This window comes from Aythya ferina (assembly GCF_964211825.1).
Source record: "Aythya ferina genome assembly, chromosome: 1".
NCBI lineage: Eukaryota > Metazoa > Chordata > Aves > Anseriformes > Anatidae > Aythya > Aythya ferina.
The window spans coordinates 147,073,956-147,098,004 of NC_140296.1; the positions used below are offsets into that span (position 1 = coordinate 147,073,956).

Below are 24,049 nucleotides of genomic sequence, written 5' to 3' on the forward strand. Positions count from 1 at the left end.
GACATCACACCTCATGATGCAAGTTGCGCAGGTGAGATCATGCTACAGTCCCCTGCCTTTTCTGCAGCAGAAGCACGAAGATGAAGGCTGCGGGCCCCAGAATACAGCCGTGATGAGGCGGCATCTACGCAATGATGTTCAATTTTCTTATATAATCAGAGCACTTGATTACAGACTGGAAGACGTGCTTACACTGCACTACAGTATTCTGTGCAGCAAATGAGGCTGGGTTAATTTCCTAACAGGCCAGGCAGGGCTAAGAGGGCACAAAATTCACTACGCGGCGTGCTTGCGGCCTGGCCCTGGCAGCCCCTGCGCCCTGGGAACACAGCCCTGTGCTGACAGCTCCCACAGCACGGCACAATGAGGTAGCTTGGGCTCTTTGTTATTATCAGCTAATAAATGATTTCTCTTTTGGATTCCTGCTGCAGCCCCGCTCTCGCTCAGGGTATCGATTGGGTGGAGCAGCTGCAGGCGCTGGGAACAGCTCAAGCCCTTCCACGCTTCCAGTTGTTTTCTTGGATTAATGTTGGGTTAATTTCATCTCTGTGAAAACAATGATTGTTGATATGAGACCCGTCTCTCTAGGCTAATCTGGAAGGTTCAGCCATAGCTCACAAAAGCTGGAACATTAAGGCTTATTTTGAAGAGAGGGAATGTGAGCCAAGACACAAATATGGGCCCCTATTTTCCTCTGAAAAATATGATTAGTTTTTCATTTTCCTCTCAGGCAGTGTTAGGCTACTCCCTGGAGTGAGCAAAGGGTCCTTTCTATTTTGTAGATATTTGGGGAAATTACCTCGGCCTTATTGGTCCATAAGTCACTTTCAAAATGTTCTAGATACCGCACAGCCTGGAAAAGAAAGCCTGTGACCAGAGCACAAAGCCCAGAAACAACTGAGATTCAGTGCGAGGGCAGCAGTCACACTGTGCAAAACAGATAAATCAGGAGGATTGCATAGATGTGCTCTTGTCTTTTCCCTGTACGAACTCAGGGAGAGAATGAAAGCTGCTCTGTGTAGTGAAGACGTATTTAAAAAGACATGCTGGAAGAAATATTTATGTAGTATTAGCATATTTGCTGCTGTAAATGAGTTTGGGCTAATTATTTATCAGGCCACACAGGGATAAGAAGGGGGGATAAGCTCCTAATATCACATTAGGAAAAATTAATTAAACAGAATAAACAATTTATTTGATTCTGCTATTTCCTTATTTCAATTGCTTGACTTAGCAATCTTGGTAATGTTCTTCAACAAATTGTTTATTTTATTAAACAGAAAAAAGATAGAAAAATGAAAATGAGCTGGAAAGAGACAAATTCCATCATGATTCCTCATTTTTCTCAGCAGAATGAGAACTGCAGAATTAGCGCAGATTTCTGCTACTTGAGCTAATGGAGTGCCACTACCAGTCACGGGCTGTCATCCTCTGAGTAAAGCACTCCCAGAAGAGGATTGCTGATGAGCACTGGTGAGAAACATGAACTGAGGATTTGCTTCTCTGCTGGGCTGACAAGTAATCAGGTAGATGAATACTCCAGTTGCAAGCTAATCTGCTGTGTCTCCCTCAGCCTCTCACCATCCTTGTTCTTTGCCTTCCCCACTTCATCCCAAACCCAGTCTCCTCACATTGCCAGTCACACTAGATCCCTGTTCCTGATCTCCCAAACCAATTCTCTCTTTGCTGTCTCCCAGTATGAAATCCCTTGCTCCCAGTCTACTGGCTGGACCATCTGAACTCCCAGATCCCTTCTCCAAGCCTTGTTCCTCCAGCACAGCTCTGGGATCCAGTATATCTTAGATTTTCTTCATGGTGCATTTGAACAACTCCTTCTTCCACATCCTTGATACCACCAGTGGGGCTGCTGACACCCAAGGAAGAGCAGCCCCCTAGCTTAGTGTCTGAGTGCCTAGAAATCTTACAGCCCATGGTAGCAGACACCTATCCGTAGCAAATGGGATTTTATGAAACTCCGTTGTTAAAATCATCTATATTAAATATGCACCATGACCTTCTATACACTTACTTCATGAGGATAAGAACTGCACATTCCTGACACAAATGTTATCATTTGTCAGTTTTTAAGTCCTAGCACCAATGTTGAGAGATCTAGGCTTTCTCAAAGTAGTCATCAGAATTTTTAAGCGTAGCATATTTTCCCCTACAGCCTGTCAGACATGTCAGACTTGTCAGAATTGTTTTTGCACTAGTTCCCATGAGAATGAGTGTCAAATAACAAGTCCTGAATTATACAGTTTCATATTGTTCAGATAGGACAACATGGTTGATACGTTTACTCTTACAAAAAAAAAAAAAAAATCCAATATCTTTAATGACCACTGTACAGATTTCTGTTCCATAGAGAAGACAAGAAATGTACTTGCAAACAAGAAAAATGAGATCCTGCTGTGCCAAGGTCTATGTTTGGTGTAGTTCAAGGTGACCAGTATACAGCTCAGCTTCTAACATAACATTTCCCCGTCCTCTGCAGTCAGTCCACCACGGCTCCTTCACACTGGGCATTTGTTACCGACATGAAAGTTGGACAGACCTGACTTAGGCTAGTAGGAGGAATCCAGGCGGCCTCATACCTCCACCTGTGTTGGCTAAATCTTGAACAATGCCTGGAATGAGACTAGGATCTAGCTGTCACAGTCCCCTTATTTTAGCTTTTCTTTCCCTCCCTTGCTCCCTCCTTTTTCACAGATGTTTCCTTTTGTTGTCTGCTTAAGAACAGTCTTTCTGAGATGTTAAAACTATGACATTTGGAGAACTGCTGTGACACTCTCAATAGACTGCCTCCAAAAAAACTGTTAGAGTCAGCTGGGCACAACTACCATTTCTGTGCTTCCATGTGACCAACAGACAGCACAGCATATGCTGTGCTTGAGGCTTTCGAGCAACCTGAACTTGCTATTCAGAGCCAACACCAGAACAAGAAGCTATGTTCCCTTCTCTTTCAGCTCTTGTGCCTTCTTGTTTGTAGGTCTGTCTGTCAAGGGAAGGACTAGACTTTGACAACAGATCCAATAGAAGTTCCAGCACATCTCAGTGAACTTAATAACTCTCTTTTCCAAAATAGCAACAATAATACATTTTCTTAGTGTCTCTTTAAGCCCGTTAAAAAATAATATTTTCTACATACAGATTCTCAAAAGTTAATGAGGACAGGATTTTTTTAATGAAACACAAACGTTTTTGCATTCCAAATGTTTTTATTCTTCAGCTTTTTTTTTTTTTCCTTTTTTCCTATCTTTGTTAAAGGGTTTAAAAATTTGCTGTAGTTTATGTTGCCATGGGAGTAAGCAAACTAAGATTTATGCATTTTAAACCTCAAACACTACCCCAAAACATGTTTAGCAATACAGTTTTGTACAGTGCCACAGTTGCTTTAATACACTTGACCCTCTGGGTCTACTTATTTTACTGAAATTTGACTCAGCAAAGTTAAATCCCCCTATATCATTCTTCAAGACAACTCATTTTATGTCTGGATACAAACCAATTCACCTCATAAGCCACATAATCAAATCCTGCCTTAACGTGCCAGTTAGCACTAGTGCAGTAGAGTGGAAAAAGAAACTGAGATGACTTTATACAAATGCACTTAATTTCTATAGGATGCTTCATGGGTATCAGAACAATAGAGGGTGTATTATCTCCTATGTCTACCAACACTCTTTTTCCTTGGCTTAGGTAATATTTTCCTGTAAGGGAATGGCAGCCTACTGTCATTTTGTTAAGCAAAATACTTGAATGGATCCCATGAAGTAAGCCATCTTTTGGCTTGTTTTTACTTGATATTAGAGGAACTGTTCTGTAATGACAAGCTCTGAAGCAAAATCTAAAAGACAGTACTTTCTCTGTTTGAAAGATTTCTCCATGCGATTGCAAATAAGAAACTTATGGAAATAGATATTATTCTCCAGTTACTTCATATTCTCCAGTCAACATGATTTACGCATCCCTCTTGCTATATAGTCTTTTGCGCAGATTTCGGTGTGTCTTTGTTTTATTCCACAATAATTCACATAAAAATATCAAACAAACAAAACAAAGAAATCAGCTGTGTAAGGATGTGCTGGAGTGAACTGCTCCAGGAAAAGTGCATTTATTTCCATGGTCAGGCTATTACAGACTGGTTGGGAGGTATCTCTTTTGAACCTAAACATTATAAGTCCATTAGAAAACAAGTTAGAGGTGGTTAAATAAGATTTTAATTTTCTCTCCTTTTCTACCTTCTCTTCCATTTTGTGTTAAATGCAAGATTCTGAGCAAAACAGTCTATTTCCGTAAGCCATAAACTATTTTTTCCCCATTTCAGAGAAATCTGCCTGGAACGTGTTCAGCCTTCTTGCTCTCCAGGCTCCTAGTCTGGCCAAGCAGATTAGGATGATTCTACCTGGGCTATTACTTTCTTTTCTTCTTCTCCCCATTTAGCTAAATCCATGCAACCCTAGAGGAAGGACTTGTAACCCAACATACAGCAACATCCTTGGCAGAGAGCCCAAAATCTCTCAGTATTCTTAGGTTCCAAAATACCAGCTCTATTGGTACTCAAAATATAGCTTCCCACCTTCTTCATTTTCCTCACCCTGCATTTCTAGGCTACATCAGGGTTGTGATACCCACAGGATTTCAGCCTGTGCAGGAAATGACTGAAATACTGCTTTTATGAAGACTGATGTATGAGAGGTAATTGTTGGTTGCTTGTAAGTCTGAATCACTCAATTGTTAGTGGCTTGCAATATCACTAACGAAGTTTCTTTTTTCCTCTACCTTGTTGAAGTGAAAGAGGCTCTTTTCTTTTATTTGAAACGCTGCTTTTCTTTGGCTTCCTATATTTCCTCTGAAAGTCCTTAGGCGTTTTTCTTAATATAACCCTGTGCCTTGGCTACAGCACATCACAGATAATCGTATAAGAACAGTGTGGTGTATCTGATATGACTACTGCATGACTCTGATCTGACATGATCTTGCTGTAATGCTGTTGGGACATGATTGCTATATTGCAGTGAGCATAGAGGTGGCACAGTGTTAGAGGGAAAGCATAAAGGCTACAATAGAAATGCAGGGAAATTGGAAAGAATGCAGTGAAATGTGGCAAAAAGTGAGTAAAGGAATGGAAGAGCAAATTAACATTAAATACATTCAGGAAAAAATACTGAAGGGTAAACACTGCTAATGTCTGCAGATACTGGAGATGCAGATACTGTGACAATGCGAATAGCTTTTTTTTATATAGAAGAATGTACTTAGAGAAAATGAGGTAGGAAAACAAAAGAAAAACATTAACAAATGCACTCAGAATTATGATAGTCTTTGGACTGTGGCATCATATTCTGGGGCAAGAGTGGGGCTTCTAACTTGAGATACTGAGCATTCACATCTGGGCAAACCTGTAGAAAATTACTGAAGGGAAAATTTTGCTCTGGCCTGTTGGATAACCATCAATTATTTAAAGCAGCTTCTATATCTTGACTTCTACAATTCAGTGGACAAGTATAGTTTTATGTAGTTTTATCGCAGCTATCTCCTTTTAGCAGATTTTTTTTTAAGTTAATATACATATATTTTTAAAACACTCCTGTCTTGGTTGTTTAATTTTCTCAAGGGAGAAAGAGTTGCCATGCTTCCAGCTCAATACAGATTCTATTCAGGTCCATTTTCACATCAATCCTTCTTACTTTGGCACACTCCTGTGATTAGTCAAGTAGAAACTAAGAAATAAAATAATATATTGTATTGGGCTTACATGGCAAGGGTTTGATAGCAGGGAGCTACAGGGGTGGCCTCTGTGAGCTGAGCCCAGCAGCTGGCAGATCAGAGCCAGCTCCCACTGGCTCCAAAAAGGACCCACTGCTGGCAGAGCCAAGCTATGAGCAACGCTGGTTGCACCTCTGTGAGAGCAGATTTAAGAAAGGGAAAATCTGCTGTGCAACAGCAGCTGGGAGAGAGGAGTGAGAAAATGTAGAGAGAAGCAGCTGTGCAGCCCCCAAGGCCAGTGCAGCAGGAAGGCAGGAGGTGCTCCAGGCAGGCAGCAGCAGTTCCGCTGTGGCCTGTGGAGAGGCCCCTGGTGGAGCAGGCTGTCCCCCTGCAGCCCATGGGTCCCACATGGAGCAGATCTCCACGCTGCAGCCCGCCCATGGGTGGAGGAGCCCCCGGTTGGAGCAGGTGGATGTGGCCTGGAGGAGGCTGTGGCCCATGGAGTGCCCCCGCAGGCGTAGGACCTGCTCCGGCCCTGCTCATGTGCTGGAGCTGCAGCCCGTGGAGAGGAGCCCTCTTTTCCATTGTGTTCTCTCGCCCCTCTTCCTTTGAGGAGGGGGAGTGCGAGAGGGGTTGTGATGACGTTCAGCTTCCCAGCAGGATGAAACCACCATGTGTATTTTGGGAAGGTGGACTAACATTTTCAGTCACTCTATGAAACCATGGTTAGGGACATTAGGACAGACTGTCACGAAGTACAACTTGGTCTAGTTCTATCTACTTCAGTGGAGTTATGCCGAAGTGTTTTTGCTGATAATCTGAATTTTAGGTATTCTTTCTTACGATCTTTTAATAAAGTATAATCTCTGTAAAAATGTATAACTTGGAATAATTTTCTTTTGGTCCTTATCTGAAATTAAAATCATGTCATTAGCTGTAAGTTTTGTCCCAAGATGGAGTAAAATGCACCCAGTCATTACTTGAGAGCAAAACTAAATTTGCAATATTCTTTCTTACTTTAATCTTTTACTGGATGACAATAATGGCACATTAGAAAGTACTTCTGAGTTCCAACTTCATTTTAACTTTTAGGATATCTGCTGGCTGAACATTATTTATATGACTTCCAATTACAACAGTATGTGAGACATCTCAGTCTTTGAGGTCCCTCACAACATACCCATGGGACAGGAAAATGCTATTTTTGTGTAAATGCAAATGGAGCTGTAGACTCACTAAGTTGCCCTGGCAAGCATGTGATATTTATTTAAAAAAAAAAAAAAAAGAATCTAGTTGTCTTTGATCCCAGAGTATGTCTCTAATAGATGAACCAACACCCCCAAAATCAAAACCAAAAAACATTAAAATTAAAGATACTGTAGATTAAGATACTCCTTTGCAATACAGCTTGTTTGAAAGGAAGTAAAGGAAATAAATTAGGCATTTAGATAGTTACATACTACCCATGGTTCTGTAGAGTTGCATATATCTGCAAAGAAAACAAATCTGGAGTGCTGCATTGCACAACTTCATAACACTGCAGTTAGATTTCTCCTTGTATTTACAGACTGGTTTATTTTAAAATCTATTCAAGCATTGGAAAGTCATAAATATGCAGCTCCACAGATCTGGAGGTCAGATTTCTGTGACTGTAATAGATAGCTTCCGCTTATGAAGCTCTCCAATTTATGGTCAAACTCTGCTTGCTTTACTTGCATGTTTGATTTACAATGGAAATACGCATGTGAGTGAATAAGCAGGTTTTGTCACAATATTATATGGTTCTACAGTGCTGACAATGCTCCAACTGAAAAAAAAAAAATAAATAAAAATTAAAAAATACATACACTAAGGCACTAATCTAAAAGAGGCAGAATATGTAGAATATGATGGTTTGGTAGGTACATTTCTAAGAGGTGTAACAGCACTTGCACAGTTTCATAGGAAAGATAATTGAATCAAGATATAAGGCTGTTTTTCTCTCCTTGCTAATATTTCTGAGGGTTCATACCAATGGAGTTGAAGCCTCGTTTTGACTCCTCTAGTAATATTATGAATTTTAAATAAAACAAGTCAACAGATACAAAAGCTGGCATCAGTCTTAACCTCTTCAATTTTGCCGGCACATCAGCATGCGGCATTTTGGATTATGCAAACCTCCAGTCTTATTGTTCGCTACAACTGTGAGAAGGGGCAGAAACTAAAATGTTTAGCATGTAAACATTGCCCTCAGATCTTCACAGAATGGCCTGACTCAAAGTCATGTAACACCTTGTCTTCTTTGTCTTCTAAACCTAGTCTTCCACTGATCCATGTGAATCACAGGCTTCTTCTGATCCTGTGGCTGATACTACTTTAATCAGGTGGTGCTGAAGGAGTTGGGGCACTGCCACTCTATTGGGGTATTTAATAAGAGAGAGACTGGATAGAACCAGCAGCCACAGATGTGCATTTCAGCTCATTATAATTAGAGGTGTATTTCCCTCACCATATGAATTCTGCTTTGTTTTGTAAAATACCATTTCTGATTGTAAGTGTAAGTAAGATTCACCCCTTTATGTTAAAGCCAGAGCAGACTATGTCTGGGAAGCCAAAACACAGGCATCAAGGTTTCATCAGCGATCCATAACTAATAAGTCATTGTCTTACAAAGATTTTCTTTCCAGCTGCCAAGAAAAGGAAGATAACCAGATAATCCCCCCACCCCTCCCAAGATATCTTAGTTGCCATTTAACAGTGCTATGTTCTTGCAGTCCATGGTTGAGCAGCTAAAGTGGCACTGCTTAACTGCTGGCACTGTTGCCAAAAGAGATGTATGTCAAACCATATGCCCAGGAAGGAATTTACCTATAGCTGGAAGTCATATGTGGAAAGGCAAAGGCAAAATTAACTTTGCCTATCTCTCACCCTTCTCCCCCACATATTAACTATGCATGAAGACTTTGAGAAGGAAATGCTCTTTGATTTTTCTGTGTTTGCCTTGGTCCACATGTCTTGTGCTAATTGAGAGTAAAATGTGTGAGTTTTAGATATTTTTTATTTAAAGTTCCTATATATGCAATCTATGTCCTTTAATTTCATTATAACATCATAAGAATTAATACCACAGGTCTTTCAATACAACAGAATGAAAAAACATGTAGAGAGGCTTGGGATTTGTGTTGGAGCTTACACAAGTCAGAGCGTAGGTGTCTCCCATGGCAAAGTCAGCTTTCAGAGCCATGAGGCCAGGTGAGTGCCTTGACCATGTGCAATACTCTTGACTTCAGTCTGGATACAAATGGCTGGAGGGCTTGGAAGGAATTATTACAGGTTAGACAGTCTTGTGCCTCTTTAGTGTGGCTTTTAGCCAGGTTTGTGACATGCTTATCCTATATTTCATTGTCTTGCCATCTATTCAGGGCTGTTCAAAGAAGCTGCATAATAAAACCGATGAGCTGGTTTGACTCCAGCTGGTCCTGATGCATCTTGTCCATTGCAGGTCCAGCTGAGTAGATTGGATGAGACCTAGGACACAGTGAAAGGGAAACTCTAAAATAGCTTGGAGGCTTTTTAAGAGGTAAATATCATTTAGTAGCTAATTGCTACTGCAAATAAAATATTCAGTAAAAAAAAAAACAAGATAATGTTTGTTACAAGATAATGTTTGTAATATCTTTCTGTTAGGAAATCTGTAGCATGCTGCTTTGGCTTAAATTAACTGATTCTGAATTTTCTAATGAGCTTTGCTTCATTGAGTATCAACTCTGTAAAAGTAGCAACATGTATAATCAAAACAACCCTTCTTGCTTTCCCTGTATATGCATTCAGAGCCCAATCTCCAAATAACCTTAGAGAAAGTTCTCATTGCCTTTTTCTTCTCGTTAGTTCAGCATAGCCAACAGTAAGGCCCTTGTTTACATAAAGCAAATGTGCAATGATGCAGCAAAATCAATTTAGTCACACTGATGCAAATCCCTCATACAGATGTGATGCCTGTGTGCAAAGTAGGGCGTTTCTAAACACACATAGTATTTAAAGCAAAGTGAAAGGCAGAGATTTTATTCTTCTCAACTGATTCCTTAACGTGATTCATATAGGTGCTCCTGAAAGCCTAAGCTAAAATAAAATAATAATAATAATAATAATAATAAAAAATCAAAAAGAGACTTTCTGGTAAAAAATATTGGTATAATTTGACCAAGGTTCAATTAGCAGTATCATTGGTGATGAAGACATATCATGACCTTTAGGTTGCAAGTTGCAGTAGCTTTACAGATAGATTAATACTTGAAAACAAAACAAAACACCTTTTACATTTAAACTGAGCATATTTGACCTTAAAATCATTGAGAAAATAAATATGTGATTGCATAACTCCATTTTATAGTTTTCAGAACAGAAGTGAAAATGGATGTATTTTTGGTCCTGGGCTGTTCTTAGTAATTTAATGTGATCTGTTCTCAACAAGAAGGAAAACAAACCTCTGACACTCGATAAGCATAAGAACAGAACAAAATGTACCTTACTGTGGGTATTCAGCCAAAGATCTATGGACAAAAAAATGCACAGCCTATGAAGGTGTTACTGAAAACCAGGTGGGGTCAGCAAGAGGGATGACAGTTGGAATACTAGCAATGAGAGAATGACCATTTTCCTTTACAGTCTGCAAGGGTGTGGGGAATCAGTTGTGTTTTTTTTTTTGTTTGTTTGTTTGTTTGTTTTTTATAAATAGAAGTGCTTCAGAAAATCGTGAAGTTGCTGAAATTCAGCAAAATTTCAAAAGTTCTGGTAATTTGGTAAATGTTTTGGTAAATGTCTTTTAGACTTTTTTGGAACAACAAAAAAAAAATCAAATACTTTATGTTGCAGTATAACATTTATTTAACATAATAATAAATGAAAGACCAAAATTCAAACAGAGTATTTTTATTGAAAGCACAGTTTTTAACTGATTCCAAACTATGTCCTAAAATCCTTTCTTTACAAAGTATTTGAAAATTGGGGAAACTTTTTCCTAATTTGAATGGAAGAACATTCTAAAATCTGGGAATCCTTTGCTAAACAAAATATTTGTTCCCCTCACAGTTAAGATAGCAGTACCAGAGGTGCTGCTTTCAGTGCTCACATTAGAGAAGTGATAAAAATATGGCATATGTGGCTTCTTTTCCATGTGCATTCACCTACTACTGTCATTATTGATGCTGAAAGGGATTGCTAAAACATTTTTCCCTCACTCCCATCCCAAGAAAGAAAAAGAAATTTCCAAAGTCCCCTTTTAGGAGTGAAACAAAGACAGACTCTCATCCTGGTGGATTAGTCTCCCAGCGGAGTCAGGTGACTTGAGAGATACTTTGAGTTCCAAAGAATTTGGACCTACAGAAACATACATTCACAGGAGTTCACAATACTTAATTCTTTCTAGCAACAGCACTAAGGTTAACAAGAACCCTAGCTCGAATCCTCATCGGAGAAAGAGATGGGGGCAAGGGAAGTGCTTAGACAGGTAGGAAGCTAAGCACTCAATTATCATTGCATTTAGAATCCACAGGCATTACAGCTATACCCCCTACTTTATAATTCCTGAGATTACTGAGATTTAACAAACAGAAGCTGTGGCCCCCGCTGGATAATTCCCGAGTCCCTTGAAATGAGTCTAATACCCAACAGGGTTACTCGTGCTGCTGCAGACAGCTATTTCTGGCCTTTTATATGTCAGAAAAGAAACTGGATGTGACGGATTTGGAGCTGCCCTGTGATAATTTAGGAATAAGGTCTGTTGGCCTGGTTATTTGGACGAATATCTGAGTTTAACTCATTAAGGGTGGACTTGCAACTCCATTCCTAAATTCTCTTTTGGGCAGTCTGTACTGACGATGCTGGGGTGCTCCACTTCCATTGAGACTGCACAGCCAGGGAGCACGAGGGCTTTAACGGGAACAGAGAGAGTTTTGAACCACAGCACGAGCCACCTCTGCACAGGCAGTCCTAGCATCGTGCTCATGCCTAGGAGAGATGTAGGCCTCCAAAGGTCCACTGCGGATTAGAGATGGGATCTGTTTGATACAGTAATTGGCTAGAGCATTGTTAGGAGACATTAACTGGGTTTGTCTTCATGGTTAGCCATGCTAATGCCAGGTGATCATGAAATTGTGTATGGAAGTGAAGGTTAACCATAAAAAAATACATTTCTGAAGAAAAAGGAGTTTTGCATAACATTGTCATTTTCAGCATTTTTGTCTACTAATGGGTGTTTGGAGTTGTCATGTTGGCTCTCGCTTCAGGCAAGTCCTTTTTCTGTGAAAGGGGACCGTAATACCTCATCAGATGACCCTAAGGTCATCTTGCAAAAGTACTGTGACATCTCTGAGCACGAAACTAAAGGGGAATTGTGTAGTGGTGTTGCTTTTCCACATTTTATGCTGGAGGCATGTTGGGTGGAGCACTGGGAAGACCATGGGGTGGCTGGCCTACTCCAGGGTGTTGAACCCAGTTTCATGGAACAGCTTGCCCAGAGAAGATGTGGACGTCCCCACCAGTGGAAGTGTTTAAGGCCAGGCTGGATGGGGCTTTGGGCAGCCTGGTGTGGTGGGAGGTGTTCGTGCCCACGTCATGGGGGTTGGAATTAGGTGATCTTCAAGGCTCCTTCCAACTGTGAGAAATACCTCAATATTTTTTTTAGACAGGGTCTTCTGTGAAGCTATTTCGTTCACAATTGCAATGGCAGGTGTCCTGCAAGCAGGAGCTCCCAGCAAAAGTCCATCATAATCTTATATTCCCTATTACCCATGCTTGATTCCTCACATTTCCTGCCTGGCTGAGTACTACAGGTTCACAAACTACTCGATGATTATTACTATACCATACATGTACAATTTTATTTGCCCAACCATTAATTTCTCATCTTCTGTTTTTTCTTGCTTCCCGCATGACTAGAAGGCCCGTGATTTTTTTGTTTTTACTGATTTTGCACTGCTTGTCCTGTTTTTCTTGGCTATTCTCCTTATTTTGGGACAGTGGGACCTTCCCCTTATCTGCTTAACATACTCCCTACTGTTATGTCACTGTTATGCCTGCACAATCACTTCTGAATATGCAAGCTCAGTGGAATTTTCCACTGCAAAAACACATTCTACTGCAAAAACACAACTTTGTTTCTCAGACAACCCAAGCCATTCTGTGATCTGTGGGGAGCTTCCAGCGCAGATGAAGCCTTGTCAAGTGATTCTCTTCTTGATTGTAAAAGAAGAGTGTCAGTGTTTATTTGCCAGTTGCAGAAGAAATATTTGACACAAGGTAAATGGTACATATAATAGGACACAAAAGAGGTTTCCAAGAAACCATCCTGTAATTCAGAAGTAAAGATTTTGTGTGCATGCATATGTTGGGTGTGTGTAGTATAGAAAACATGAAGCTGAAAATTCCAAGAAAAAAAATCTCAGCCAGGTTTCTGAATGTTCTCTCAATCTTTCCTGTCTGAGTGGATGAGTCGTGGATGAGTGGATGGGTCGTTCACTGCAGCTTTATGGATTCTTGATTGTGGAATTCAAGAAGGCAGCCTGTAGGCCTAAGCCATATTGTAGATTAGTTTCTAATTCAGCCATCGTAGCTAGTGAGGCACTATGTTCATTCACTGCTTGTTCTAGCTGTGATGGTATGTAAAGTTCTCCTGGTTCACTGTTGCTGGGAAGGCTAATGCATTACATCTCCCTAACTGAATTTCTAATGCATTCATCTCGCCCCCAGTGAACATCCTTTATATTTTATGGTTTTCGTTGAACAGCAAAAACAACCATATATTAAGACATCCATTTGTCAAGAGAAGCTGGAATAGAAAATGCTTATTCTGGGGCAGACCTTCCCATTGGCTGCTTTGTATTGCTGCTGGTGGATTCTGGCCAAAAAGCTGCTACATCTACCTCTTGGATGACCACAGTAGCAGAAGCATTTTTTAATGATACAGATTGAGTGCTGAGTCTTCTCTGCCACTTCCTTCCCTGTTGCCACATAAAGGATAAAACTGAGCTGTCCAGATCACATTGCCAGCCACACAGCTTTATTTTGGTCCATGAGAAAACTTTGGAAAGAGACTATTTATTGTCACATGGCAGTCTCGGGAGGAGGAAATGTGCATGCCAATGCTTAGGGGTAATCCAGGAGGGGTTGTGTTTTGTAAGACCTAGTGACTACTAGAAAATCTAGAAATACAAGGAGAAGACAAACAGTGAACCAGAGACAAAAGGAAGAAATCAGAGTCAACAATTATATTCTGAGTGTATGAAGTTCCTAATTATGAGCCCTCTGTTGAGAAGTTCTGCTGGATAGTCAGCGGCCATTGCATTGTGGTTGAAGCTTCTAGAAGAGTGTGTTGCAGGTACCTAGACTGAAAATGGCAAAGGCCTAGGCTGTGGTGACAGTCTACATCTACAGAGAAGGCAAAATGCTGAGGGAATACTACTGCTTCTCGAATTTGCTTTAACTGGGTTGTCCAGAAGAAGGACAGGATATAATAAAACTCACATATTGTGAACATGAGTAACAAGTAGCATAGCAAACTCTTAAAGTCTTCTGTGAGTGTGGAAGATGAAGGAAGAGATGAAGTAATCTGTTACTGGTTGTTTCCTGCAGCTAGTCAACGTGACTTCCAGATTTTCTAAGCTGACTCTGCAGCAACTTATCACGATCCTCATTTTGCCTCTACTGGTTTATCTCATCCTAGTGAAACAGTGAGGAGGCCAACAAGTCAATATTTCTGACAGAAACTAGATCAAACTGGCCGCGGCTTTTAAACTGAAGACATTTTTCAGACTTTTTCCAAGCAGCCCCAAGCAGCTCCTAGAGCTAGAGTCCCTCTGTCACAGATTATTGAAATTTGAAATCCTGTATTGAATAAAAATTTTACTAGTTGTCTTTGGGGGGCAACTGGGACATAGACGTGAGGGCTGCCATCTGTGTCATCCCATTGATGAACTTAAGTTTTGCTGATGAACGGCCCAAGTTGCCATCCAGGATTTACTTGTTTTGTTTTTTTTTTTTTTGGTTTCAAGATTTGCAGTCCCTCCCTAAGTGGTCTAAAAGAATTATTTGTGGGGCCTTTGGAAGCAGAAGGTTGTTTGGTTTGCTCTGGATTCCCTACTACTTCTTGTTTTTGAATGGTCTGGCCTACGGTAAGTATAGCTCCACTTGCTCAGCACCATACAGCTACCTGAGGTACACCTAATAAGTTTTTTTCTCACAGGGAAAACCTCTCTCCTGGGAACCCATTATTTTTTTAGGGGGCTCTCAAGAAGAGGGTTGATATTGAGAATTCTGGGGAGTCTGTTTTACTTGTCTGACCTGTCTGCTGTCTACTCCAGTTTGGGATCACCCAGCTGACACTGCATTGTCCCATCCCATTTCTCAACTGCAATTAACAATGCCATGCATCAGTTCTGCCCAGGTAAGGATGGGTTGAAAGCAAGGCTGGCCATCCTGTGCATTATGCTCTACATTTTTCTTTATTTTGCCCCTTTTTGCAATGAATTACAGTTTTAGGGCAGTGGAGACTCCCCTTATCAGTGGATTCATGGCTTGAAGGTGAGGGTCTGCAGGGGCTGATATAGGGTAATTACCATGTGTACCCCTGTAGTTCATAGCCTGGATGCAGTCTGTCTTTGCAATGGCAGTAGAGAGTTTGCCCAATAATCATATTGATCATTAGGACTCCCCTTTCCCAAGGTCTATGTCCCCTGTCCAACACACTGTCCAGTGTGTGATGAAGTATGATTCAGTGTTAGGGTCCAGTCCCTTGTTTAAAAACACTCCTGGTCCCCAAAAACCATCCACCTCAATTTGGTCTAACATATGACAATCTCCTCTGCTTAAGGAGATGTACCACAAATATTCAGTCTTGGTTTCACCAGGCTTCTGCCCATATTTTTCCTGCAAACTAGCCCATTGAAGGGGATCTCATGAAATGGTCTTTGTCATATTTCTTAGGTCGCTTCCTTAGGCTCCAGCAGATGACTCAGTTTTAATAAGAGGGGATACTGTAAATTCATTTGGTGGCAAGAGTTAGATGAATCAGAGGTTGCTGTAGAATCTGGATCATCCAACTCATCCTCAACACTCAGATCGTGATTGGGGTCTTCAAAAATATCTCCATCCCAATCTTCTGGAAACACTATTAGCTTATGGATTTTTGCAGGATCTGGGGCCTGAGGGTTGGGGCACCCAAGTTACAATAGTTACAAGCTATTTCTAGCTTGTCCTCTATGCTTTGTTTTTTCCTTTTTCTCCCGCAATAATTTCTGTAATTGTTCTATTTGCAGTGATAACAGTTTTTCACACCTTTTTCTTTGTTCAACCTCATCTCCTAACATATTCATTTCATTTACTTTACACTCCTTATGTGGACTTGCTGCTTCCAAACATGTTCCAAACATTTTGCATATGATTCCATTTTCTTTACCATTTTTTCAGTTTCTTTCTTGTGAGGTTTAACCATTCCTCTACTTTACTCCAGTTATTTCAGATTTTGGCGATGGGTTAACTCCGTGTCTCCATAAGCAGTCAGTGATTGAACATGCCATCCAGCTAACTATGCCAATATTTGTCACAGGTGAATGATTAAAACAAGTTCTCATCATGAGGTTAACCAAAAAGATTTATTAATCATGTTTAAATAGAATTAGTGACTAAACAGAAATGGTCGTCAGGCACTCTATTATGGTTAACTGGCAGTCGAACCTTCTACTACTTACTCTGCGCCAAATAATTAAGCTAGTTTGATGTGTACAAAATGTTGCTCAAGCTTGACGTATATATAAATGTTGCATGCATAAAGAAATGTTGCTTAAACATACAATAAGGGATCTTTCAACCTTGAGGTTGAGTAACCTTGAGAGGCATCCCTGTTCACAGAGAGATCACCACCATGCAGCCCACTGTCATGCAGAAGAGCTCAGTGGACTCTAGTGACTACAGATATTTACACTCTAAAACTGTTGACTTGTAGTCAAACTTCTTCCTTTTACAGTCATACATTATGTGCTATTTTTCTCTTTCTTGTTAGTAATTTCTCAACTGTATCAGTTCTGGGTAGGAATTCATGTTTTGGGCAGTCAGTTTAGTTCCTGACATGGCATGACTCTGCACTGTTTTGCAAATTTTGCATACCACGTCAGCTTCAGATAGGCCTGCTTATCAGCACTGCCTGAACCAAAGAACCATCAGTGTGAGACAGAGGGGATGTACCCACCACACGCTGATGGCCAGAAGCTGTGTGTCTGTGGTCCAAAACCAGTGTGGCTATGTTAGAATAAGGGGGTGCAGCATCTTTATTAATTATTTCCACATTTTGTGTGAGTAATGCAGTTACATTTCGAGGCTTTCTTCTTCACTCTGTTGTCTTCCTATAGTGAATGCCTGGTTGTATTGGGATGGCTATTTCTTAATACTTGTAGCTCTTGCCGTGAGTACTCCTAATACGATTCCCTCACTAACAGCAAGGAGAGCGGGATTTTACATTCGAATTCAAATAATCCAAGTTCAAACATTTATTTTAAATCAGGTGCAGTTTGGATGCCATGTGACTACAGATTTTACAGTGCAGTTTGAGTGCACTTTGTAAACATCCCAAGCAAACAAACTCTGCAGGAAACAAAATCATATCATTTTAGTAATGTCTGGGACACTGGCTTTTCATGGAAATTATGATTTCCAGGAAAGCGTCTGTCCAAATCCTTTGCAGGATGGTTGTTGTACCTTTAGATAATCTCTATTTTCCTGTCTAGATGCCTGTTGGTGAAACAGCTTACACTAGTGACAGAAACTGCCTGGTTTGATGATCTTCTGGCTTTCTGTCGTTCCTCAAAAATAGATTACTTGTTGACTTTCTAATCATGTTTGCTATCAAAACTAATCAGATGTACTTCAGTTATCACTTGCTTCCTGGCAGGCCCATTCCATTTTGATACTTTTCACCTTATAGAACCTGTACGATCATCATTAGCTTTAATTCCTGAGACTGTTTCATCACTAATGTTTACACGTTCTCAGCATGTTAGCTCCTGTTGCAAGGAATTAGAAGAACATCATTGCTCTGTGTCCCATAGCCAAGGTGGGGGCTGGAGAAAGAGGACGGGGTGTAAGCAGAGGGAGAGGCAGAAGGTGTGCTCCAGGAAAGTGTGGCTGGTGACATTTTTTTCTGTGTTGGCAGCTCAGAAGGCATGGCTGGTCCCCTGCGTTGATATTTGTAAGCAGGGAATGATATTTATCGCTTAAAAGTTCCTCACCCTAACTCCAAGCCGGTTCCTTCTTCCCCCAACAACCTGTAGTATTGTTATTATGGTGAATTATGGATGTGAGACATGCCAAATCATGGCACTGCTCCTGTAAGCAGTTGTCCTATGAGCTAAAGAAATTAGTCTTTTGTCATGTGTGGCTTCTTTATGCTCGTGTTTACTAGCTGTTGATGGTGGGGTCCAGGTGGGATCACCACTGGCCTGGGACTGAAATGTAGGCAGTGTTGTATGTAGGGAAGCGTACTCCAAGCATTTGACGCAGTAAAGCGTTGAGTCCAAACCACCACCGCACTTTTTTACTTTTGCTGATCGCCAACCAACTTCACCCAGCCCACACACCTGCGCGGGGCGGCGCGGACACCCCACGCCACACCGCACACAGACACCTCCACAGGCGGCGAGGGGCCGAACCCCCTTCACACCCCTCCTGTGGGGCGGCCATTAGCGCGAGGGCTGAGGGCGGGGCGGCGGCAGCGGGCGGGCCCCCGCCAACGGCCTCCATGGGCGGTGCCTCGGGGCGGGCGGGCGCTCCCCGCACGTCGCCGTTCGGGGGCGTGGCCGGCGGGGCGGGGCGTGGCGTGGCGGGGCGTGCCGGCCGTTGGCCGTGCGGCGCGGCGGGGCAGGCACAACCCCGCGGGCAGCGGCGGGGGCAGCGGGGCCGCCCCGCCTCTCTCCCTCCCTCCCTCCCTCCCTCCCCTCGCAGCTCCGGGCAGGACAATGGAGGAGGCGGCGGCGGCGGCGGCAGCGGCGGCGGCAGCGGCGGCAGCAGCAGCGGCAGGGGGGGCCCTGCTCTGCCCGGTTGATCGCGGTGGTGGCGGTGGTGGCGGTGGGGCGGCGCTGAGCGGGGAGAACGAGGCCGAGAGCCGGCAGGGCCCGGCGGAGCGCGGCGGGGAGGCGGCGCCGCTCAACCTGTTGGACACTTGCGGCGTGTGCGGGCAGCCCATCCAGAGCCGCCGGCCCAAGCTGCTGCCCTGCCTGCACTCCGTCTGCCTGCGCTGCCTGCCGCCGCCCGACCGCTACCTCATGCTGCCCCCCGCCGGCCCCCCCGTGCCCACCGCCGCCCCCCACAAGGAGCCGCAGCCGCCGGCGCCCCCCTCCCCGCCCGGCTCGTCGCCCCTGCACTGCACGCCCGGTAAGCCGCGTGTCGCGACAGGCAGGGAAGGGGGGAGGGTTGGGGTGCTGTCGCGATGTGGGGCTGGACGGCAGGTGGCGGGGCGCAGGGCTTCCCTGCGCTTTTCTAATTCGCCTTTTTAATTCGCTTTTCAAATTTCCCACCTCCCTGCTGCCCTCCTTCCTTCCCTCCTTCCTCCCCACGGTCCCGGCAGGGTCCCTCTCCCCCTTTGCCGCTGGTCCACGTGGATGGAGGGGGGGTCGCGGGATGGGTTGGGTGTAAAAGCTCCCCCCCCCGATCGGCTCTGCCCAGCACAAAGTTTCGGACAGCCCGCCTGCTGCCGCCGGGGGGGTGTGGAAACGCAGCCTGGTGATGGGCGAGGGACGGCTCCAGGCTGGGAGCAGCTTGCTGAGGCTCCTGCTCCCTGCCCTGGTTGGTGGGCTGCTGGGTTGGGTTACAGGCGGCTGCATCCTAGGAGAAGGTGGCAGCAGGCATCCTCTAGTGGAAACGGGTGGAGGTCCTGGAGAGTCTCAACCGAAAATGAAATGAAAACTGAGCTTGTTTACGGGATGTGATGGATAGCGCTGCTCGTGCTTTTTTGGGATCCGCGGGAGGGGGGGCGGCAACTCAGGCAACAAATTCTGCGTGAAGCAGGCAGCAGTAACTCCAGATTAGCCACTGCTGAGCCACTGTTCCTTAAGCACACTTAGTTCTTAATGTTTTTACTGAGAAACCTTGCTGGCAGATCTGACCAAAAAGATTACAACTCAAATGCGTGAAGTGTTTGCAGCAGTTCATAGGAAAAACACTCTTGAGAGAGGCGAATATTCAGGACAATTGTAGGCAACAGCTTGCTTCAGAATTCCTGAGAAAGTCAGACCCACGTAGTTTATTTGCAAGATGCGCCGAGCCTCTTCATCTGCATGGATATTTGCGTTAGTGTGTTCATTCAGACTTTAATTTTAATGTATAGTCTATGTGGGAGTCAAACTGTCTAGTCAGAAGTCCCAGAACTGGGAAAAGCTGAGAGACTCAAAGCCACTATTTTTGAGCTTGGTGGATCTGGGAGATGTTATTGCTCATACATCTTGGAGTAGAACTGTGAAATCCTGCACGGGAGGAACATAAAAAGCACAAACTTCGGTGTATGGCAGGATGTTTCAAGATGTGACTTGGAAACGAGAAAGGGGGCAGAGATGCAGCTAGCTCAGGAGTTGTGACATGGGTGAGGGAGTATGTAATTGTCTTATGGGTTTTGAGGTCATGAACAGCACAGCTCAGTTCCCAGATGGTATGTTTAAATGTAGCACAAATAGGGGTTCATAGTTAAGCATGAAGTGAGATGTACCAAAAGAATGAAAAGATCAGTGCTGTTCAGACGCCTGCTTACAAGAGGACAAAGGATAGCTAAAACAATGAATCGTGCACCAGTTGTAAGCTGGCAGTTCTGTTCACTCTTTTTGACTCTGAGTTGGTTCTGTATGAATGAATAATACTGTAGATATTCCTCCTCCCTGTTCGACAAGTGTACATACATGCTATTTTTTTGGTGACATGATTTTTATCCTATTTTCTTTCTAGTTATTTGCATGCTTCCACACTGCCATTCATTGCCCAACAGGAAGAAGAGACCTGTATAACTCTCCCACTCTTCCTGATGCATTCCTTAGGTCTTCTCTTGTCACTGTTCTGGCTCCACTGAAGTGACAATGACTGTAGACTTGTGAACTTGATGTGCATTGGCTGCTTTGTTTTCCAACTGATATAAAACATCATAAACTTAAGTTAGGATTTTTAAAAAATGGCGTCACTGTATAAAGCTGATTGTAGTGGAAAAAATATTATGGTTGGAGGAGTTCTTAAGGTCTCAGAAGACAGAAGGACGGACAAAACAGTGCAAATCTGTCATCTCCTCTGGTAATATGCTGCACAGTGTTTATGAGAAATCACCTGAAGTAGTAAACTGAAAACTACCAGCTTAGAAAGCTGGACGATAAACGCCTCAGATGATGTAAATTATAAGATACTGTGACTATCCTGAAGAAATAAACAGCAAGGAAGCTATTTGCTAGAAGGAATGCCCTAGGGAAGGCCCACAATAGAATTACAAACTATAAGCAGCTCCTGAAAGATAAATAGAAAGGATGCTTATGCATGTGTGCTGAGCAGGACCACGAGGCACAAAAAAGCCTGGAGAAAGATTGACAGAAGGGAGTCAGTCTTGAACAAAGGAAGGGATCTGATTTGACAAATGCTTCCGTGAGCCAGCCTTGCAAATGAGTGCTGTGCTCATGTCCACATTAATTGAGAAACAGGTAACTAAAAATGAATTTTGTGTAAAGTGTGGCTGTGTGGGGTCCTATTTTTTTATTTTTATTTTTTTTTTTTTTGGTCTTTGTTAAACTATTTCTAAGCAGAATAAGGTCCTTCACTTGACATACTTGTGTGTATGTTGGAAGTTGACTTGGGAGAACGTTGGTTCTCTTGCTGTAAAAACGTAACTAGTAAAGGAGTGCTGTGAAAAATCTCTCAAACTTGAGAATCTAGAGCAAATTATGAATTTTGGTGTTACTTACTTGAATGCAAAGTTCAGCATGGGTAGTAGCAATGACAAGCTTCAAGACATGAGGAGTTTCTTGTGGTATGCGTTAATCAGTGTTCCTCTTGTACAGGTAGGCTGATGGCGAGGCTGTCTACAGTGTGGATATGCTCCATACTGTCACATGCATTCAGTTTTAAAATGAAATGATTTCTATAGAGAAGAATACTTGGGAATCTCTGATCTTTGTACTATTCCTGAAGTATAAGGTGTTGCAGAGTTAGCTGTGTGACTTCAATGGTGTTAGCACCAGAAAGCTCACTGCTCGTTTTCTGGATGTCTAATGGTAATTTATTTGATGTAGTTGATTTGTTGTTTGTTCGTTTGTTATTTCATGGACAAATGACTGGTTGCTGGGCAGAAACTTTATGAACTGTGGGGAAGGCTGCAAGACTGTCTCTGTATATGCAATACTTGCTTGTGAGCAAATGTCTACAGATACTTCCAGTAAATACCTTGAGTAATTTAATGTATGTTTTCCTTTCGTTTCTCAAACGGTCCTTCTTTACTATTTGATTGTGCAAGTATCAGCTGATATGTATGAGATTGTACTTAAGTGGAAATTTTTAATGTGAAAGAGTTAGAGCTTCTGTTCCTTTTTAAGCCTGTTTATTTTGTTTCGAGGTTGTAAACATGCTTTTGTTTGCTCTTTGTCATCAGTCTGCACACTGTATAAGTATATTGGGACTTAGTGTGTGGAAAAATTCATGAATAGAAATGTGTAGCAAAACTTTATGCAGATATGCTAATTAAATCTTACTAGTGTCAATAGTGAAAATAATAGAGGGAAACATTTCTTCTTCGTTTCATCTGCAGACAAACTGATCAGCAAAGAGATCTGTATGAAGATACTAAGAGCATGGGATGTTTGGACACTCCCAGGATATAAATTCTTAGGGAGTGTCCAGACTTACAACTCAAATATGTTTGATACTTGCTCTTAATTAAGGAATAAATACTTCAGAGTTACTGAACAAGCATATCAGTGTTTGTTTGATATTTCAGCCAATTAATGCTCAGAAATATCTGTATGCCAATACAACTTGGAGATCTGCAAGGCAAGGAATGAAGACTGAATCCTTGATATGCCCATCGTGTATGCAGGTGGCATTTGTTTTATTATGTCCCACAGTCAGTCTTTATATAGATAGCTTTAAACTCTTTCACATTCTTAGCTGATCTTGATATCTGCTGTCATCTGGACTTTCTGACGCCATCACTTCATTTTATCTTGAAAATACAGCTTTTGGAATAACTTACACACAGAGAAATGAGAATGTTTGATATGTTCTTTCCCTCTTTAGGTCTGATAATTAGGATCCTTAGGAAGGATATAATAGCTTCATTTGAGCCTTCTTGTGGTGAGGATCTGCTTTTCTTTCAGGTCCTGAAAAGACCTTTTTCTTTTCAGTTTAAGAAGACTCAAGATTTTTTTTTTTATCTGTCTGCTACATTAGATTATTTCAACATGCATATTGCCACTTGATTAAACTGAATTCCCTCCATCTTTAGTGCTGCAGAGTCCATATTTTATTTATGTATACACACACTCCCACATACATACACATCTATGGCTGCATCTATGCATCCTTTCACAACTGTTATTTCTGTTAGGGTGCCATCAGGAAATGAGAGAATCATAGAATATCCTGAGTTGGAAGGGATCCACAAGGGTCATCGAAGTCCAACTCCTGGCACCACACAGGTCTACCCAAAATTTTAGACTATGCGACTAAGTGCACAGTCCAAACCCTTCTTAAGCTCCGACAGGCTTGGTGCAGTGACCGCGTCCCTGGGGAGCCTGTTCCAGTGCATGACAATCCTCTTAGTGAAGAACCTCTTCCTGATATCCAGTCTGAACCTCCCCTGTCGCAGCTTGATGCCACTCCCGTGAGTCCTGTCACTGGTCACTAAAGAGAGAAGAGATCTGTGCCTGCCCCTCTACTCCCCCTCATGAGAAAGCTGTAGGCCACGATGGGGTCTCCCCTCAGCCTTTTTTTCTCCAGGCTGAACAGGCCCAGTGACCTCAGCCGCTCCTCATACATCTTCCCCTCTAGGCCCTTCACCATCTTTGTAGCCCTTCTCTGGACACTCTCCAATAGTTTAACGTCCTTTTGTACTGTGGTGCCCAGAACTGCACTCAGTACTCGAAGTGAGGCTGCAGCAGTGCAGAGTAGAGCGGGACAATCACTTCCCTCAACCGACTGGCAATGCTGTGTTTGATGCACCCCAGGATACGGTTGGCCCTCCTGGCTGCCAGGGCACACTGCTGGCTCATGTTCAGCTTGCTGTTAATCACAACCCCCAGATCCCTCTCTGCAGGGCTGCTCTCCAGCGTCTCGTCGCCCAGTCTGTACATATAGCCAC

At 42.7% G+C, this 24,049-nt stretch overlaps 2 protein-coding genes across 4 annotated transcripts in view; both read left to right on the forward strand.

The window, feature by feature from the left end:
• The window catches only part of LOC311442829 (uncharacterized protein), an 85,548-nt gene extending 70,477 nt beyond the window's left edge, over window positions 1-15,071 (forward strand). For both annotated transcript variants that reach the window (XR_014696891.1, XR_014696892.1), the window contains 3 exons: window positions 1,350-1,526; window positions 14,736-14,855; window positions 14,927-15,071. The gene's annotated coding sequence lies outside the window, so the exon portion shown is untranslated. The remainder of the gene's footprint in view (window positions 1-1,349; window positions 1,527-14,735; window positions 14,856-14,926) is intronic.
• A 22-nt stretch (window positions 15,072-15,093) lies between these two features.
• Window positions 15,094-24,049, forward strand: part of TRIM24 (tripartite motif containing 24) — a 63,350-nt gene continuing 54,394 nt past the window's right edge. Inside the window, exon 1 of one of the 2 annotated variants that reach the window (XM_084532439.1) lies at window positions 15,094-15,127. In XM_084532439.1, coding sequence (XP_084388565.1) covers window positions 15,109-15,127 — 19 coding nt within the window. In that variant the 5' untranslated portion in view covers window positions 15,094-15,108. Of the gene's footprint in view, window positions 15,128-18,645; window positions 19,105-24,049 lie in introns of those variants that run through there. The other variant, XM_084532438.1, reaches the window with a different exon arrangement.